Source organism: Clytia hemisphaerica, unplaced genomic scaffold (genome assembly GCF_902728285.1).
Source record: "Clytia hemisphaerica strain Z4C2 unplaced genomic scaffold, Clytia hemisphaerica genome assembly, whole genome shotgun sequence".
NCBI lineage: Eukaryota > Metazoa > Cnidaria > Hydrozoa > Leptothecata > Clytiidae > Clytia > Clytia hemisphaerica.
In genome coordinates this window covers 1,685,551-1,705,649 of record NW_027103674.1, presented here as the reverse complement: position 1 = coordinate 1,705,649, position 20,099 = coordinate 1,685,551, and the positions used below count along the sequence as shown (strand labels likewise).

Sequence of the window (20,099 nt, the reverse complement as noted above, 5' to 3'; positions counted from 1 at the left end):
TCGCACGCTGGCCCTTCTTAGTTTCCATACTATTTTCATATGGCATTTTTTCTAGCATTTGATCCTTTCCCGTTTTTTTCGAAATGGTATCAGTAGGCACACCAGGTTTTGATATCAAAACATTCAGAAAGTTAGAAAAAATACTTTACCACTAAGCCAGGCATAATATACTATAATATCACTCCATTTGAATAACAAAAAGTACAAAGTTCAAGCGACGAAACAGAATATCAAAAAAATACAAATTTTGTCAATCATTGTGCTAATTGCACCCTTTTATCAACAAATTCCGATAAATTACTTCAATCAACACAGATAAGATCACACTGAAAGATAAAGTTTTAGCCAAAAACGAACGAATGAATGAACGTATAGTTTGTCTCTCTCACACTACAGTAAATAGTAAAAATTTCACGTATATGGTTCGCGACAATTTTTCACAAATACGAAAAGGCCATAAACCTAACGGGGGTTAACATGATCTAACACGGTTTGAGCTAAAAAGTGAAATTAATCAAAAACATAGGAGATGGAGTACGTATTTAACCATAAACACTTCTATCAAAGATGTATTGTTCTCCCGCGTTGAGGCTTAAAGCGGTGACGATGTAACTTTAAAGTTAAAAACAGTGTTGACAATCAAAATAGCACCATTGCTTAAAACAAACATAACTAACTTTGTCGTCATAAAATGGGGTGGCCTTTTGTACCATGACGGAATTTACACTTAAATTCAAGTAGGGTGCTAAAAAACGATAGAGGTTTTATATAGACAAAAAGCTATATTTTTGGAATTACACGTTTTTTTATAAGAACAAACTTTATAAGACCACGAGGCTTCGATGGCAAAAAAACAAGATAACATTTTAGGGCTTTGAGGACTCTAAAACACCCTTCTTTTAGGAAATTGCAAAAAAATACTCACAAAACGGTGAAAATATGAAAATTTTTAGGCTTAAAACTCAAAAATTGAAAAACATGAAAATGAAAATTTTATATGTTCTTATAAAAAACGTGTACTGGCTACACATCCAAAAAATGCAAATTCAGGTAAGATAAAGCACATTAGCTACAATTATGGAAAAACTAGCAGGAAAGCCACCTTAAATAGCTAATTTTCCCTAGAAAAAAACCTTGCCTGGTCATCAGTTTTTATACTTCTCATTTTATCTCTCATTTTATTTGAGTCTTACGAGTCTGTGTTGATTTTCTTAGTAATATTATCATTTTAGCTCTGCCATATAGAAAAATAGTTATCTAATATTTACTTGCATCAACCAACGTTTAAAACAAAACAAAATTTTTTGGAGAGTTTTATAAAACCAGTGACGATCTAAAGGAATTACAAAACAAACAAAACATGCTTAATACGTGTTTCAGAGAAAATGTCTGAGTAAAAAAAAGAATTACCGAAGTAAGACCCGGTAGAAGCGGGGAGACTGGGTTGACTTCAGCCTCTCCAACTTTGAGCAAATGAGAATTTTTTCTCAAGTTCCTAGCGAGTTTTATCTCATTTTGAGCATTCAGCCTCCCCATTTTTACGGTGGTTCCGTCGGGCCTGGAAGTATCCATTTTTGAGTCTAGAGTCAATAATTATTTAAGAAAAAAGGCAAATCTAGCCTAACGAAAATTCATTAACGAGGTGTGTTAGTTAAAATCCAGTAGAGAAATCAAAAATGTATAAACCAAAATTTTGAAGGTCGAGTTTCCGAAAAAGACTTCCTTACATCCTGAATGTGGGCCAGACTACCCTTACCAGTTCATGATACGTCATATTTCAGCAAATCCCAAAAAATTGCAACCAAAGTATAAGAAGTTAAATTTTCATCAAAACTAATTCTGCAATGACATAGTGGTATCAATATAACCCAAAACATAAAAAAGACAGCAATAAATAAACCGCAAAGAGATGAGTCTTAAACTTCCAATTATTATGAAATGACTTCAAAAATACACTTTTGCGGCTAAACATACAAAATGTTGTTCTTAAACGACATGTCATTGTTGTTTGTATTTAAGTTAAAAGATGTGTAATAAGGATAAAAATGATACTTTTTTTGAACGAAAATAAAAAATTTTTGTTGACGTTAGCATGCACGTGAGAATATTTGCTTAATAATAATGTCTTTGTGTCGAGGCAAGATAGATTATTTTTTTATAAGAACCATTCAAATTTGGGCTTATTCTTGGCTGTTCTAATATTCTTTGATAATTTTCAAACTGAATTGTTCTTAAGATGTTCTTAATTAGCTTACACCTTTTTTATGAGAATATCCAAAATTTTTGAAGCCTTCGGTTGTTCTTAAAATGTTCTTATTTTCACCATTTTGTGATTGTTTTTAAGAAATTGGGTCTGTTAGAGTTTGCAAAGCTCTTAAAATATTCTTAGCTTGTTCTCATCGTTTTAGCCATTTAAGCCTTACATTCTTATATAGTTTGTGCTTATTATAAAAATAAACGTTTAGGGGGCATTAAAAATAAGTATTTTCTTAAGAATTTCTTAAATCTAAGGCCTGGATTGTTCTCAATTTTTTCAAGGTTTCGAGCCAAATTTGCTCTTGCAAAATTGTTCTTATAAAAAAAGTGTGTAGATGTAAGAAGGTTCAATAGATCTTTTGTATCTTTGTTCGTGGACGGTACACGTTTTTTATAAGAACATTTTGTATAAGAACATATAAGGCTTCGATTGCCAAAATATTAAGAACAAGTTGAGAACATTTTAAGGCTTTGTGGACTCTAAAACACCCGATTTCTTAGTAAAGAAAAGCGGGCAAAAATACAAATAAAATGGAAAAACATTTTTAGACTTAAAACTTAAAAAATTAAGAACATCCGAAGGCTTCAGAAATTCTGGATGTTCTTATCATCCGAAGGCTTCAGAAATTCTGGATGTTCTTATAAAAAAAGTGCACTGAGCGAGCTCTCTAATTAATTTAGTGACAAACCTTTTTTGTTCTTCTCAAAACAATAAGTTCTTCTTCATCACTACTACTTTCCCAATGAAACATCTTCATTCAAAACAAAAAGTCCAAGAAAAACTGTCGTTTCAAATAACCATTGTTAGAAATCAATATGGCCCAAATCAAAATTAATATTAGAGAAAACTAAGAACTTAACAAAGAATTTCTTGTTTAACTAAATTTTAAAATCTTGAGATTGGTCCTCTTTAGTTTACTGAATAAAGTATGTAAGAAGGTCCAATCTCGAAATTTTAAGGTTGGCTAAACAGAAGTTTCTTTATACATAGTCTCTGACTAATTTTGAGTCAAACTTCGAGTACGCAAAGGTTTCAAATAATATAGTCTTTGAAGCTTGAAATGTAGTCCAAAGAAAAAAGTTTTGGATCCATAAAAATAAAAAATGTTTCGCTAAATCCTAATGTGGAAAAGTAAATGACATATTCATGAAAATTTCAAACTATAGGATATTCTTTGACAGAGATGTTAGTAAACTTTGAATATATGATTGAACAATTCAAAGTCAAACATTTCAAGACCGATTCAAACTCATTTCATCCTATGACCAATCAATTCAACTTTGAAATCCAATTTTTAATGGAATCACAGACTTTAGTCAAAGCAATAGGGCATTATCGGGCTGTCAATTTGCCTTGCCTTAAAAAGGTGTCCGCTTTAGACAAATTCCATTGTACCATTTTAATAGAATCATTGGTAAGACCTAGCGAGCACCTCACTAAAAACCGGGATTTTTCATCTCATTTCTTAATGAGTTCCACTTTGAAAATATTTGAAAAATAGAAGCCTTTCAAGTGTTTTGACGCAAATTCCATTTTGCCCTACTACAAGGGCTTCAAAAGTTTAAAGTGACGTCAAAAAATCGAATGTTTGGAGCCCGAAAATCTGGGCTCTAAACATTCGAAAAAGTCGCAAAGTGGAATAGACGTTAATTGCGTAGAAAAAACGCGGGTGACGTCTAGTATAGGCTATGGTAAGACCCGGTTTTGATTCGAACCAGCAATTTTGCGCACCGTAGCTGGATGCTCTACCTTTATGCTACGACCAACTTCTAGTTAGCGGGTCATATTCTTTTTCTAAATGATGTCGATTAATTTGGAACTTAAGGCAGGGAAATTCAATGAAACAAAAGATAAAACCAACCTTGTATGTCTTGATATGATACGTAAGAAAGGGTTGGCATAATTCACCAAAAAGTACCCTGTCCCATTTCTTGATACTTTTATTATTTATACCACTATTCCAGCCCAAATCCATTTAACCCACAACATCTACGTTATGCAGAAGAACATTTTGTATAATTCACATCATTAGTTTAGCATTATATTTTAGTCCTAATTATAGAAATAGATATAATAAGTGATGGAGCAATGTATTTCGGCTCTGAAAAAAACTCTACCGTTTCCCACAAGATCACTATGGTTTTTAAAAAGCAAACAAAAACCCATAATGCAGGTCATATAGAATAAAGCTTTTATTATAAAAATTATATGAGTCCCCCCATCGGGGAATGGGTCCTACTCCTTACGAAGTACAAATTTATCCGTTTCAAATAGGAATTCGTAGAGTTGTCCAGACATCACTGGTTCTGTGCACGCGATACCATGATGAGGGCATGTAGCTTGGTAATTGTTTCTGAATTTAATTCCCAAGTAGGCTATCTCTAATTCGATCCTCGATAATTTGAAATTTTTTGTAGTTCGAATAAAACTGTGGGTCCCTTCGGTTAGAAAGACTTTCCGTTATCCAATTTTCTCTAGTTCGAAAAAACTGTTTTTGTTTCTTAAAAATTTGATTAGAGTTCGAATCTCTATTATTCGAATTTCTCTGTAATTCGAACTGAAATATTGGTCCCTTGAAGATCGAATAAGAGAGAGTCAACTGTATTATAAAATTTCAGTCAAATCGCTTTTCTGAAGGGAAAAGAGCCGCAAAATAACGAAGCTAGAAGCAATCGGTAATTGACTTTCTAAACTAAAAACCTATGAAATAACCTTCAAAATCACAACTATCACAAGATAAAACTCGAAACCATATATCCTAAGCAAAAGTTACAGATATTATGATCTCTCTGATGACATAAAGACATTTTTCTGTTTTCCTAAATGACACTAACAGTGAAGGGATAATCAAATTCATAACTGTCGAAATCAAAATAGACAAAATATCTTTCCCAGACTTGAGGGAGAGAGAAAAATAATTGATATCTCATTTATCAAACATACCTCTCCAATAATTTTCCCAGGGGTGAAGATTTTGAAAGAATCTGTGTAATTGATATCGGAATGTTATCGGTAACCAAAGTAAAGTAACCAAACCATTTAGATGCCCGCAATCTAGGATCCAACATTTAAAAAGGTAAAAGTACTCCTTGGCCAGACACCTTGGGCCTGATTGGGTAATTAACCTTTTCACCCCCTAAATATCAAACGCTTCCTGAAAGCCCAATAGATATTAAAAATACCTAAAAAACTAATTTGTTATAGCTCCCAAAAGTCAAAACTCATTAACTCTAACGATTTAAACCGAAGATCCTCCATATTCACAAGAAATGATGGAAAATCTCTATATTATACTTTGCTAGTCGATTAAAAATAATATTGACGTTACCCCTGTATAGAAACAGGAAGAAATCCTGATGATAAGAAACATTGTGAGCTCAATCTTAACTGGTCAACTAGTCAAACAAAACTCTTGGTTTAAATCAATCAAAATTTACTCTTTCAAGTGTTTCAACCTAGGTCGCTATAATAATGTATCACTTTTCGTGTATAATAATGGCAATTAAGCTAACAAGCAAAGGGAATGGAATAACACCCCCTTCTCACAGGTAGGATTTTTCAGCCAGTGGGGATAAAAATAACGGACTGAAACTCAATGGGGATTGATATTCCCATATTTCTATGGCTGGGGATTTCAATTCTTTTGTTTTTAAGTCAGAAAATTTAGTGGGGATGGGGAAAATAGCATAATTTTTTGCAGCAAGGGACAAAAATTGGAGGATCATTTTCCACCGGGGACGATATTTTGGCCAATCTTTCCAGTGGGAAGGGGTACCAGTGGGTCTGTGAGAAGAGGGTATGGAATGGAAAGAATCTGTTACTATTCAGTGTGGTAATACATGAGATTCCATTAAAGGAAATTGATGTACAGTAATAAGGTTGATATAGGGAAATGAGAGTAATTTAAAAGGAAATGAGTTAAATTTTCGAGTTATGGTGATAATTTTGTATGTGTCAAAAATTACGATATAAGATGATGTCAGAAAAAGAAATTTCATTCATTTTTTTACTATAATGATACTGTAATGTTAATTGAAGTCAATTTTGCAGCAGAAGTTCTATGCTCTAGCGAATGAAAAGTTCTACTGTGGCTCGAGTGAAAAAATAGTTCAGTTATTTAGGTTACAGTTAAATCGTGCTGTCGAAAAATAAGCCAAGGCTCCATACTCAAAACCTTTCTTTGAACTCTAAATACAAGATCTAGATTTTCAATGAGTGTCCATGTGGCTCAATACTAGAACCTGTTTTGAGCTCTTAGTACAAAATCCAGGTTTTTAACGAATGTCTGTGCGAGCCAAGGCTCCATACGCAAATCCTTTCTGTGAACTCTAATACAAAATCCAGGTTTTTAATGAATGTCTGTGTGAGCTAAGGCTCTATACTAAAAACCTACCGAAATCCAGGTTTAAGGGTTCAATATGATAACATGAAAAAAACTTTAAATTCAGCAAAACTTTAAAAATAATTTACACTTGATGAAAAAAATATCAACTGTCATGATTAAATATATTGTAACAACTTCGTACATCATCACAGCATACTGTATTGAAACCATTAGCTAAATGGGAAGTCTTTTTGTCGGTATGTTTTTACCCACAGTCAGAAAGAATGATCAAATGTAATATAGAATATCATTATTGATCAATCAATTAGAACAGTTGATTTTTGTAGGTTAAAGATATATCTTTTTACACGTACTAAAATGACTGGATTTTATTCACGACTTATATCTCCAGCTTACCCATAACTTTCTAGCATTTCTAAACACCTAATGAAAGCAACTCTGTCTATTAGAAAATACCTTACCAACGCCAAAGGTTAGAGTCTCATAGGAAACTCGTTAGAATCTAAGAACAATCAGAACGAGTGAGAAGTTAAATTAACAGAATGGCTGGAAATTCTTCACATTTTCATCTTCATTTTTCTTTTTTTTTCTTAATTCTCCAAAGCTTACATGGATCCGCTTAAATATCTTTCCAACAAGAAATTTTTTTGGAATAGACTTTAGTACGTTTAATACGACCTAAATTTTAACATTCAATTATCATAATTGTTAGAAAGTCTCAGGCAAGTCCCCGAAGAGCCTCATTTTGACTTTGTACTCTATAAGAAATCTATGCTTTAAAACGATTATTTCAAAAGCCAACAGCCATCAAAAAAGGTTAAAATAGTTCCAAGCTCCATTTAAGTTAAAAACACTTCCAAGACTATCACTTAACTTGAATAATTGATCCAATAATCTCAAAAATAAAATAAATATTTTAATTAAAATTTATATACTCATTAAAGACATTCACCGAATTCTATGTGACAAAAATAATCGATAGATATTAAGAAATATTAAACTAAATGAATAATTTAAACTGTATTTCCCAAAGTTGAAAGATTAATGATATACTTTCTATGGTAACCAGAGATAAACTTGACAGCAAAACCTCAAAGCGACTGAATAAAATACCACTAAAAACACGAACTAAAATTTTGCAGGACCTTGATACGGACTCATAAAAATTTATTATGTAAACTAAATAATCCAAAAAAATAGCAGGCCCGGGGGAAGCGGAGAGGCTGGGGAGACTTCAGCCCCCCTCCCCCGCTTTTAAGCAAATGAGATTTTTTTCTCAAATTCCTAGCAAATTTTATATCATTTTGAGCCTACAGCTTCCCCACTTTAACGGTTGTTCTGAGCCGGGCCTGAATAGCACCTAAAGATTATTCAAAAAATAGTGATAAATAGTGTACAAAACTGGTATCTGCTTTAGTGAAAACTTAAAATCAACTCTCAATACTTTGAGATTTACAAAAATCCTCAAAAAGTAATTTTTTCATTTTTATCCATTTTATAACAATAGAAAATAACTGTCGACCTTGGAAAATTATGGTGATTTTTATTTGATGAGATTGACCTACAATCTAGTCTATAAGATAGAGATCTGTTACCAATGCACAATCTAAAATGTACTGGTCTAACTAAAACCAAAATACACTTTACTACAAACACGTATTAAAACCGAACCATTCATAAAAATCTTGTCCATAGAACTTTCTCAGCCGGATATGAGAAGGTATCACTAACAAAACGAACTAAAATAATACTCTGCGTGTACACAAAACTGTCTTTTAAATGACTTAATAACTTAATAACTCTAAAGACTAATTAACCTTATAATGCTAATGAGATTGGTTTAACGGAATATGGGACGGTCTTTCATGTTAATGATGACTTTAGTTGAACAGTTAGTTTAACTCATAATGACCATGACGTTGCTTTTATACGGAAACACCCGAAACACGCCGGGCGTTTGTTACCAATTTAGTATTTTACACCCCTGTGTCACAGACCCGCTGGGGCCCCAGCCCCACTGAAGAATTTGGCCAAACTTTCGTCCCCGGTGGACAAAATACCCTACAATTTCAGCCCTACTATGAAATTGACTTTGATTTCATCACCATTCGAAATTCAATGCAAAAATTTGATTTGAACTAATGATAGAGAAGGATAAAGAACTGCTGACTTTATATTTATAACATAATAATAACGATTTCATACCTTATGATGTATAATGTTATACGCTGTTTATAAACTATACTATACCGTACTTTACTCTACTTTTCAAAGATTCCGTCTAATTATGATGTAATGGAGACAAACCAACCAATCAAGGATCGAAAAACGATTTGAAAAGTTTAGACGTGATGTCTGTAAGTGGAGTGTAAGTATGGTAACTTAAAACTCCACTGTTTAGCCTTATACAGTGGAGTCTCCTTTAACTCGAACCTCTGTAACTCGAACAATTTTTCTAGTCCCTTCAGTTAACAATGAAAATAACAGGGGGGGCAGGCAGTTACTACAAGACAGTATGACACTTACTACCGTGGTGGTACTGTATCCAGAAGTTATGAAAACAGTTACTACACAGTGTAGTAACTGCTGTTTGGGGGTGGTGCCAAACACTAAAACTAGCACTTTTGGTGTAGTAAGTGCTTATATTTTAATTCTTTTTAAAGAACTTTCAAAATTTTTCACAAAAAATGAAAAATTCTTTGTTTAAAAAAGTATTTTTGTTATAAATGGACGAAAAAAATTTTTGAAATTTTGCTTTCCCTAATTATCATTAAAATGTTCTCAACAACTGTTAACCAAGTAAATTAAAAGAAAATCTAGCACAAAAATAGGATTAGTTTCAATGTTATCGATTTTAACTGACACTTTATGCGTGGGTCCATGATTTTTCTTTTAAGCACTTTGAGCTGGGGCTTGAGTATTGAAACTTGAGTTTCAAAAACTCTATCTTAGATTGAGCATTTTGGACGGTATACGGACATACCAAAGTACTTAAAAAATCCCTGAAAGGGTGAAGTAAACTTTAATATCAAACTTTTTTTACGGTATCAAACCCGAAAAAACTTCGCAGTTATTTCGATTTAAAACCCTCATGAATTTCATAGGGCTGAAAGTCTACAAAAAAAACAAAAACACAAGCCATAATAATACGAAGAATTTCTTAACTTGAACAAGTTTTCTAGTCCTTCCAGCTAACAATGCTAGCTAAACCTTTATACCTCAAATCTCGAACAAATTTGTGTTCCCCGTGCATGTTCGAACTGTGGAGATTCAACTGTGCAAGATTTACACTACACACTATTTTCTGATATTACCACATAGGACATTCTTGAGATAATTCCGCCAATTAAGCTCATACCTTGAAAGGCGATTAATCAGTATTTAATATGAATTAATGCCATCAAAACTACAAGATTGATCAGGGAACAAATCTTGTAATCCACTTTAAAAACAGGTTTTTCTGATTGTCGTATGAAAAGCAAAATAAAACAGTGGTCTCACAGTGTGATTTTAGATATATAGGATGTTGAGAACATGCCGTGATGAGCATGCAAGCAAAAAACAAAACAAGTGTTTCGAGTTAATCATTGAGTTTAAAACCTAGCTAGAGAGAAACCTTCAACCTTTCTCAAGCAAGAAAAAGTGACGCCTTAAGATTAGGAATGACAGATTGAATCTAGCGCTTTCTATGTTTTCGCGCGGAATATTTTCTAAAATCTGGCATTTGCGTGAAAACCACACGGTCACGCGTTTCAGAGTTTCGACTCTAGCTCCTTCGGGGCTTTGAACTCAATTGGATATAATATATCTTACACCATTATTATGAATGAAAATGTTGTAACATTCTGCCTAGATGATACATGTTTTTGTACTTTCGTTATGTTTGAATCCGACATTACTCTCGGAGTAAAAGGTGGCAAAGTTAACAGACCACAATTATAGCGTTTTATTGTATCGCTGATATACAACGAGACAATTATTTTGGATAAATGCAATGTATGGTGTTGTCCTTAAAAAAGATCTTGGGAGAAACAATGACAATAAAAACCCTAAGCAATCCAAAGGCGACTACAGATAGCCTTGAGATTTCCTTCAAACTTACTGAGCACTATCACTATCGAGAAACCACGGACCAACTTTTTTAATTGAATTCAGGAATTCCCCACTAACTGCCACTAATCTTTGAGCCATGGAAACTGGGCATGTGAATACTTGGTCTAAAAATATACCTTGATCGTTTCCAACTGGTGTAAAGAAGTGATAAACGATAAGCGAACCAAACTTCTTCTCCTTCGTCTCATGATGAAAGAAAGTTTTTTTTCAAAACTGTGCCTTGAAGAAAACTGATTTTCAATGTAGCTAATTTCGTTCGACTAATTTTTGTAAACTAAAGTTTTGGAACTAAAATTAGTTCCATTGAAAATTAGTCCCCTCAAGGTAAAAGTACCAGTCAGAAAAGGTCTATATTGCCAAAAACAATTTCTCAATGGATATTGACTCGAGGTAACAATTTCATTAGTCTTTTTTTAATCAAGTTGAATTCACCAAAAGCATCTTCCTCAAAATATGGAAGCTCTTTTTCATGTATGAAGGGCTCCAGAAAAAAAACTACATTATCTTGTTTTTGCTGACAATCGAGAGGAGGTCAAGACTTCACATTAACACATTATTCATTTCTATAAGAACATAAAATCAAAAATCCATCCATGTCATGGATAAAAACTACAGTGAAGACATCCTTTTAGAATTAACAAAAGTAAGACCCCACTACCGGTACATTAAAAAAAATTTAAAATTTTTTTATAATTTTCTCAAAATAACATTTTTGCTATGTTAACAAGATGCTGAAAGATTAATTTTAAATAAAAAACAAGCTTATAAATATAATTCAAAAACCACAAAAATTCCCACCAAAGAAAAATCAGACTTCCATCATATTCTTATAAAGAAAACACAAAATCACATGAAAATCTAAATCAACACCAAAACCAAACCAGAAAACATTTTAAAATCCGTTAATTAATCTAACCAAAAGATTTAAAAAAGTTATTTTGAAACTATTAACAGATCAAACTCAAGTTAAGCTACTCGTCTCTTATCACTCACAAAGCATGCGAATAGACTATAATTTCTAAGTCTGCTTAAGAAATGATCCGAGGCAGATAGTTCAGATTCCATCGAAAGAACTGAAGTTCGAACTTAACCACTTTAAGTCACCTTAAAGATGGACAGCATTGTTATTAAAAGACAACCAAAACAGACATCAAATAGAAATTTGAATAACTGATGATAGACATGATAAAAATCTCCCGTTGAATTAAATTTCATACTGGACAGGACCTTTTTAGAGTGACGCCAGCATGATCCATCAAGTGGCTTGGAATAACTCGAAGATATAATTCTATACAGCTATCGACAATCAACAGCAGTCAACTTTTGAGGGTCTGCTGGTAATGAATTTACAAGGAAATGACGTCAAAATTCTGTGGCTTGGAAAATGTGAATACATCGACTGCAGTCATTTTGACGTCATTCCTTCCCAGTAAGCTCGAACCCAGTCTCCTTCCCGCTTTATACATTGATAATTGTATTAAAATTATACTAACTGAAACAAGTTGAGCTCACAGAAGTTCAGTTCTATTTAGAAACACAATCAATGGAAGCAATAAATTCTTATGTAAGAAATAGTACTGAAACCAAAAAGAATTCTAATGAATTTACATCAGATTAAAAATTTCAACCTCTAAATACGCCTACCCTAAAATCTATCTCGACTGGTTATGGTAAGGGACGAAAAAAGAAAAAACATTACTAGAGAATGTTGATTGAATTTCAATGTATTCAATCAAAAAACTACAGATTAAAAACAATAGAAATGCCTGAAAATATGTACGATCCTATTAATTTCCAAACAGACTGCTTACTTCTTCTTCTTCGGAATTTGAAAACTACAGTTGACTCTCGCTACTCGATAATTCGAACTTGAAAAGAGAAATCTTATTTGTTCGAATTATACAGAGATTTGAATTATAGAAAGTATTTTAAGAGGGTTTCTCCTTTACGGGAACTGGGAATAGAATGTCGAATAAGCGAGAGTCTACTGTATATACACGTTTTTTTTTTATAAGAACGTCAAAAATTTTCGAAGCCTTCGGATGTTCTTAGTTTTTTGGATTTGAAGCCTAAAAATGTTCTTAAAATGTTCTTATTTTCAGCATTTTTTGAGCATTTTGATGTAATTTCTTAAGAAAATGCATGTTTTTAAGTCTCCAAAGCCTTAGAATGTTCTTAGAATGTTCTTAAATTTTTGGGCCTCAAAGCCTTATGTTCTTATATAGTTTGTTCTTATAAAAAAAAAAACGTGTAATGAAAACCAAAACTAGTTCACTGTTGGCTGTTCTATAAATATCATATACATCAGTTGATGGAATATCGTGTATGAAAGTTGTAAACCATCCTGGACACGAAAACAACAAAGTCTCCAATATGACAGAAGATAAATAAAAAAAGCTATAACACTTGTAAAAGGTTAGAACTAAAATGCAAAGAAGTAACAAATAATTTTAATGTCAATGACATGTAAATAGTATAAGTGTTATAATCTTTTAAAAGTAAACATTATTGATGATGATGGACATGAAATTTAGCTGAAATTAGCCTCAAAAATCAATCTTCAAAACGAAAATTATAGATGAAGCAGAAGAAACATTATTTAAATTTGAAATAAAGTAATTAAAATTTTTTTTATGTAGGCATACACATTTTTTCTATAAGAACATCGAAATTTTTGAAGCCTTCAGATGTTTTTTAATTTTTGAGTTTTTAAATTTTAGCCTAAAAATATTCTTAGCATATTCTTATTTTCACCATTTTGTGAGTATTTTTGTCCATTTTCCTAAGAAATCAGGTGTTTTAGAGTCCGCAAAGCCTTAAAATGTTCGTCACTTGTCCTTAACATTTAAGCCATCGAAGCATTATGCTCTTATATAGTTTGTTCTTATAAAAAAAAAACGTGTATACTAAGGCTACTGTAAGACATTGTAAGGTGTGAAAAACATTGTAAACAATTTAAAATCCTTTATAATTTCACATGGATTATACCCTATACACTACATACAATATTGTTTGCAGAGAGATTTAAAAACTTGTCAGAATAAGACAAGAACATGGAAAGACATCTTTTATGTATACTCAAGGGTTATGATTAAAAATCATTAAAAGCTTTTATTACCCCCAAAATTTTCCTCTAAAATATTAAATCAATCCAAACAAAGCACCCTACCCCAGATTGATTGATTGTAAAAAAGGTTTTACTAGTTTCAAATTCAACCAGTGAAGGAGTTCAAATTAAATAAAGTTTGCTCTAAACCTTTCTAAAATTCAGATCATCACTTGTCAATTAGCTGTCAACTGGAAACCTACATAATTATGTGATAAAAGAAGGTTCTCATTTCAAAAATTACTTTCCCAGGAAAAGAACTATTACTTTTGACCCCCCCCCACCAACAATAACATCAAAACCCTTGTATATATTTTTAAAAGCCAATGAAAATCAAGTCTTTAACAAAATACAATACTTACAAATTCAAAGATTTCATTGTCATTCAACCCTCCTTCAAATTCAGTCATTGAAACTTTTATATCAAGCATTCCAATTATAACAATATCCAAATTAAGATGATTTTAAAATATTCAGTAATGTACAATATTGGGTTTGTTACACTTTACTTAAACTATAATATGCCAACAGACAGAATTATCAAAAAGCAAAACTATAAAGAAATGTTATTATCAAGACACATAAAATCACTACAGTATGCACACTTTACAAACACTGTGATTATGCTAACACATGACTTTAAAAATGTAATTTAATCTATTTATATGACACTTTATTTTTCTTTATTTTTTAATGGATTAACTTTATACATATTTCGGTCAATTAGAAAAATGAGTGAATAGCAAGGGGTAATAGATTCTTTCCCAGAACCTAATTTGTTGGCCACACGACTAAAGGTTTACTCTCAAAATTAGTGTCTTGGAAAATTGTAAATCTTGCAATTCTGTTCTGTCTTTGAGATTTGCCTTTTTGTCATATGAAAACATTGACTATTCCTCTACATGAAAAAAAGGCAATCTCAATCTCAAAGATAACCACCACAGTAAAAATTGAAATTTTGTAAGGCAGTAATTTTGAGATTGAACTTTTAGTAATGTGAACGATGCTATATTTGCTGGGTTTCTTTTGAAAGGTTGAACCATAAGCAAGAAAAAGAATTATCAAAACTAGCTAATATGGATTTTTCAAATTATAGGACAGTGATGAAGGCAATTTTATTTTAGAACTTCATGCAGAATTTATATAGAAAAATTCAACAATTTAAAAATTACCACCAAAGGTAGAGTTATGAATACCAAATACAATACATCTTAACAACTAGTTCAAAAACACATGTATACGGCACTACATGTACTACACACACTACATAATATAGTGTCAGCAGGTGTCAGGCTACTTATTGGCAAATGCTGGAAAAAGATTGTAAACTACTTACAATATACAGGCAAATTCCCAGGGTTTTGAGCTGCTACCGTTTTTATTTCAAAGATTGAGTTTGAATTCAGTTCGAAAAACAAAATAATCAACCCAGGCTCTGTTGGGAGCTATTAAAACACAAAGAATTAACATCAGAATGGGCTTTTTCTGTTAATAAGAGCCTAGGACATCAAATTTTTGTCATGATTTTCATGGCTCGTGTACAAAAAAAATTAGGATTGAGTTTCAAAATTCAAGCAAAGATTGAGTTTCTGTCACCGTTATCCGGTAGCAGAAAAGGCCTGGAAATTAGCCTGAATATACTGAAAAGTTTTCTTCATCAATATTAGGGAGATTGTTTACAAAGAGAAAATTCCTTTATTATTATAGGGTACCTGTTGTAAACCTGTTATACATTACAGTCCACAAACCATTTTGCTCACCGATATATTGTTTAGTCTATGTAGCCCTTAAAATAAGGACAATTATACTTATGCTTTCATTGTTCCTACCTGCCTTAGATTCAGGAAGGTCTTTGATTTCGATAAAACCATAAAGGGGGATGTTGAATTTAATAAGGAGGTCGCCAGTTAAGGGGGAGGGTCTTCCTATCTAAGGGGGTCTTTATAAGTTTATGTATATATGTACATGTATGTATTTCCTAAGGGAGGTTATCACTTAGGGGGGGTTTCCTACCTAAGGGGGGGGGGTTAATTGAACTCTCTAAAAACTATGGCTTTCACTGACAGACAACCTGGAAATCATAACATCTTATAAGTTATAGAGATTCATGGTTTTAAAAAGAATTATATCTAACACTAGACAGATAGTGTACGATGCCCTCATGTAAGTTGGCAACATAACATAGAAGGACATTTATATCCGAGAAACTGTTTAGTATCTTAAAGAACATATGTTACACATTTGGGACATGCAGGGTTGCCTTCCAAAGTTGTTCTTGAAATTCTCACATAAGTATACATAATTATGATCTTTCAACATTGCAAAACAGTTTTTAATATTCCTGCATTGCAAACGTTTTGGTTTTTGATTGGATGGAAGTCCTGGACTATTTTCTAATTGGAAATTGGCCAAAAACAAGCTATATTTTTATGGACCTACCTGATAATAAAATGAAACATTTTTGAAAAATAATTTGGAAATTATATATATAATGAAAGCATATCTATTGGGAGAAACTATCAACAATTTTGAAAAAAGACTTTTCAAAAAGAAATAAAAAGCTATAAACGCTTTTTTTATAAAAACAATCCACTATCAGAAAAATGCACAGCTTAAAATAATAAAGTGTTTCTAGAAAACTGAAACCATCACGCTCCACCCTGACATTTTCACCTTTTAAAAAAATAATACTAACAAAAATAATAATTTGGCTAAGAACATTGATCAATACTTATAAATAGTGATTCTTATAGATAAAGATCCGTTTTTTCACAACTTTTACCTATGATGGTACCCGTCTTTCATGCAAAGAAGGAAAATTTGATGATCTAATTTTTCAACAAGTCTAAAAAACCTATTAACCCCTTAACTGAAATTTACTCAAAAAAATTGCTTTTCGAAAATCGGGCTCCGTCACATTTTGGCCACCACTATTTTATTTTGCAACTATGTACCAAAAATCAAAAGATTCCTATGATTAAATTAATTAATTAAAACAAAAGGACGAACAAACGAACACAGGTTAATTTATAGGACCTCCAGGTAGGTCCAAAAATAAAACAAACATATCCCAACCCCTTTTATATTTATGTAGACGGTCTGTCAATGCGGTCCTTGGATTTCATGAAACAGCCCCTCTTTTTTTAAATGTGGTATCTCTGTTTTATGACTATCTCCATTATATTTTGAAATTGAATTCTCCTGTAAAACAATGAAACGTGTTATTTATATATCAGAAGTTATTTGTGATTGTGGCCTAGCTAGTCAAAATCCAAAAAACAAAACTTTTTCAGAACTTTGAAATATTTTGCCTGGTTTTGCTGCAACTTTAGGTCATTTCCATTGACTTTTACGTTTTAGTGAAATAGAGTTACCTTTATTTCACTAAACTGTCTAGACTATCTTGATTGATGAAAAACATTTTAATAAGCTAAACTTTTTTTTCTTGTAACTGTACCATGAGATTTGGGTAACTTGCATCAGTGGAGGCTAACATGCATAGCCCTCAAATGAAAGACCTGGCTGGTCATTAAAATACAAAGTTAAATCAAAACAAAAATGGTAGAGTATAGATGCAAGCGGAGTTGTGTAGTTGTATTTTAATGACCAGCAAGGTCATTCATAGACCTTTTTTTTAAGAGGCAGCCATATATATTGAATAATTATGTACTCCAGCATAAAAACAATGATACAGCCATGCATAATTACTGTATCATGCATATTTTAAAAATTATGCATGGCTGTATCATTGTTTTTATGCTGGAGTAAAAAATTATTCAACATGGCTGCCTCTTTAAAAAAAAGGTCTATTTGATGGCTATGCATGTTAGCCTCCACTGTGCACTGATGTGCACTGGCCCGGGCCCGTAAACTATAGTCTGTGTAACGACCTATATATTGCGAGGGACTGGTGAAAATTTCAGGGTCTTAAGTTGAAAAGCCGGTTTGCGCCAAGGTTTCGAACTTGACCGGATGTTACGATTTCGCAGACCTTTGAAATCTTATAACTTGAGATTGCGTGATCGAATCAAAACAAAGTAAAATGATTCGGAAAGAACTATCTTTCGGCTTCAAGAGGCTTTTTACAGAATTTTAAAATCATCTTCAGAGCTAGACCTACAGATCAATGAGTGAGGTAAATTTCCGTCAATTTTTGTGTTGAATCGATTTCAGACGTTCGATTTTTGGCTTATTGGAACAGCCGTGTGATGCAAGTTACCTAATCTCACGGTAATTTATACCTTGTACAGAATTCATCTCGGATTGAATAAAAAAATAATTACAAGGATATCTCTTTTCTTTGTCTCAAATTTGTCTTCTTTTCAAACTGGCACTTTGAGAGTACACCAAACATGGTCACCAGCAGGGTCACGTTAAAAACATTAATGAAAAAAATTGCTTAAAATAATTGCTTGATTTCAAAAATTTGAATACCAAAGAAGTTAGATTTAACATAAACATTTTATTTACCTCTTCATTTTCATCTGATTTTAAGGGAAGTGAAGCTTCAGAGCCTTCAATCTTGCCAGAGTCCAGCTCTGGTAGCTGATGCTTCTTAGTTTCCTTCTGGTCATCTTCAGTATCTTTCTTTACGCCAGTTTTTAGTCTTTTAAACATCCAGACTCCAAAAAGTAAGGACTGTCATAAAATTTCTAAGGTACATGTAGGATAATGTAAAACTAGCTTGCTTTACAAGAAAAGTAAAGAAGAAGAATATCAAAAAAGTTTTAAAAAACTTGAAGATGTCGTCGCTCCTTGTGCTGCGCTGTTTGTTTACTTTCAGTTTCCAGATTTACCTGGTCAGATGACCTCCACAACGGCTGATGGCCCTTCAACCGCCCAAACGCCCAAAATTTAACCAACAAACTACAACTCGTGTCCCTTATAAGCCACGCACGCGACATATCATGCCCCTAAAATCCACTTGCTTCATATCCTGATCTTCGCTTCGCTAGTGGTAGTCGACCTTGGCTTCTGTGCAGGAGGCTAGGGTTCGATTCCCACTCACGGCAGTTCACTTGGCAAGTGAACATTCCTTCGCCCGGGTCAACCCATGCCATGTGAGGGGAATTGGGTAGTCAGTTCAAGTTCAAGGTTCATTAGTAAGCGTCCATAGTTACGAGAATAGGCCTCTAAAGCCTCCTGCAACTCAACCAAATAGAATAGAAATAGAAAAACTTAACGGGTTTAACGGCCACGCTCCAAGCTAAATAGAGTATTAACCACAGCAACCAAGGGCAAAATTCTTAAGGTGTGATTTGAGCACAGTTTTTATTTATAAGAATCACACAGTGCTCAAATTCGGAAAAAAATAGATATAATGCTTATTCTCACAAACCAACTTTTCCGTTTTTTTTAAGCCTAAATAAAGCTAAAAAGAAATTCGCGAGCTCAAACGGGCTTTTGCCGAAAAGAGTTTACAGCCGGTAGAGTCTGCAAGTCTTTTTTCAAAACTCTACCACCGATCTTTTCCCGTATACCGCCATTACAGCTGTACAAGCATATATATCTTCCCGCCTTTACTATCACTGTAAGGGACGATGCGATAAATGAGTAAATTCTCTGATACTCTGCGCATGGTGTGTATATTCGTCACATTCACCCAAGCCGTTCTAAAATACGTATTGTCATGCACTCTCCACATTCTTTTGGAGCAGAGCGTGGTATGCGCAGAATGGATTGTTTTTATGAGGTTAACAGTTATTTGGTGTTTGTACAAATGTAGCGAAATCTTTTTGAAAGAAGGTTGTTGAGCATCTGTCTGACACGCTGATTGCAGAGAATCAATTTTCGAATATAACTCTCACTTCGTGACCTCAATTTATTTCCAGAGCCATTGCATCTAAGGGACTGGGTTTGAGTTTGCGTCTAGACCTATTATAAAGAGATACAAAAACAACAAACAAAAAGACCAACAACTTTTCACTTACATCTTTTCGTTTTCGTTTTCTTCTTGATCCTCTCAAAGTTTGTTTCCACGGACAAGGTGGTTCAGCGGAAACAGAAAATTTCCTCGGTCTCGTACAGTTTGAATCATCGGAAACATCATCATTGGTGAAATCTATGGTAACATTTCTTTCATCTTCATCTTCGGAGAGGCCATCTTTGGTAGCTTCATTGTAAAAGACATGCGCGTCATTCATTAGTTCGCCTACATCACGTGTGAAACGTTTTAATGTCAACATTTTACGCATCATATTGGTAAAACCTTTCGTTGTCTTGTTTGCTGCAAATAAAAATGCAATGTACAGTTGACTCTCGCTAACTCGAACTCGAAC

General features: G+C 33.0%; 1 protein-coding gene across 6 annotated transcripts in view; it reads right to left on the bottom strand.

Moving 5' to 3' along the window:
• LOC136803469 (puratrophin-1-like) overlaps positions 1-20,099 on the bottom strand; it is a 42,193-nt gene that overhangs the window by 18,444 nt on the left and 3,650 nt on the right. The window contains exon 2 of one of the 6 annotated variants that reach the window (XM_067060204.1): positions 19,752-20,047. In XM_067060204.1, the coding sequence (XP_066916305.1) occupies positions 19,752-20,047 (296 nt within the window). Of the gene's footprint in view, positions 1-149; positions 318-4,118; positions 4,312-10,831; positions 10,919-14,183; positions 14,405-18,291; positions 18,597-19,751; positions 20,048-20,099 lie in introns of those variants that run through there. The other 5 variants (XM_067060205.1, XM_067060208.1, XM_067060210.1 and 2 more) reach the window with 5 other exon arrangements.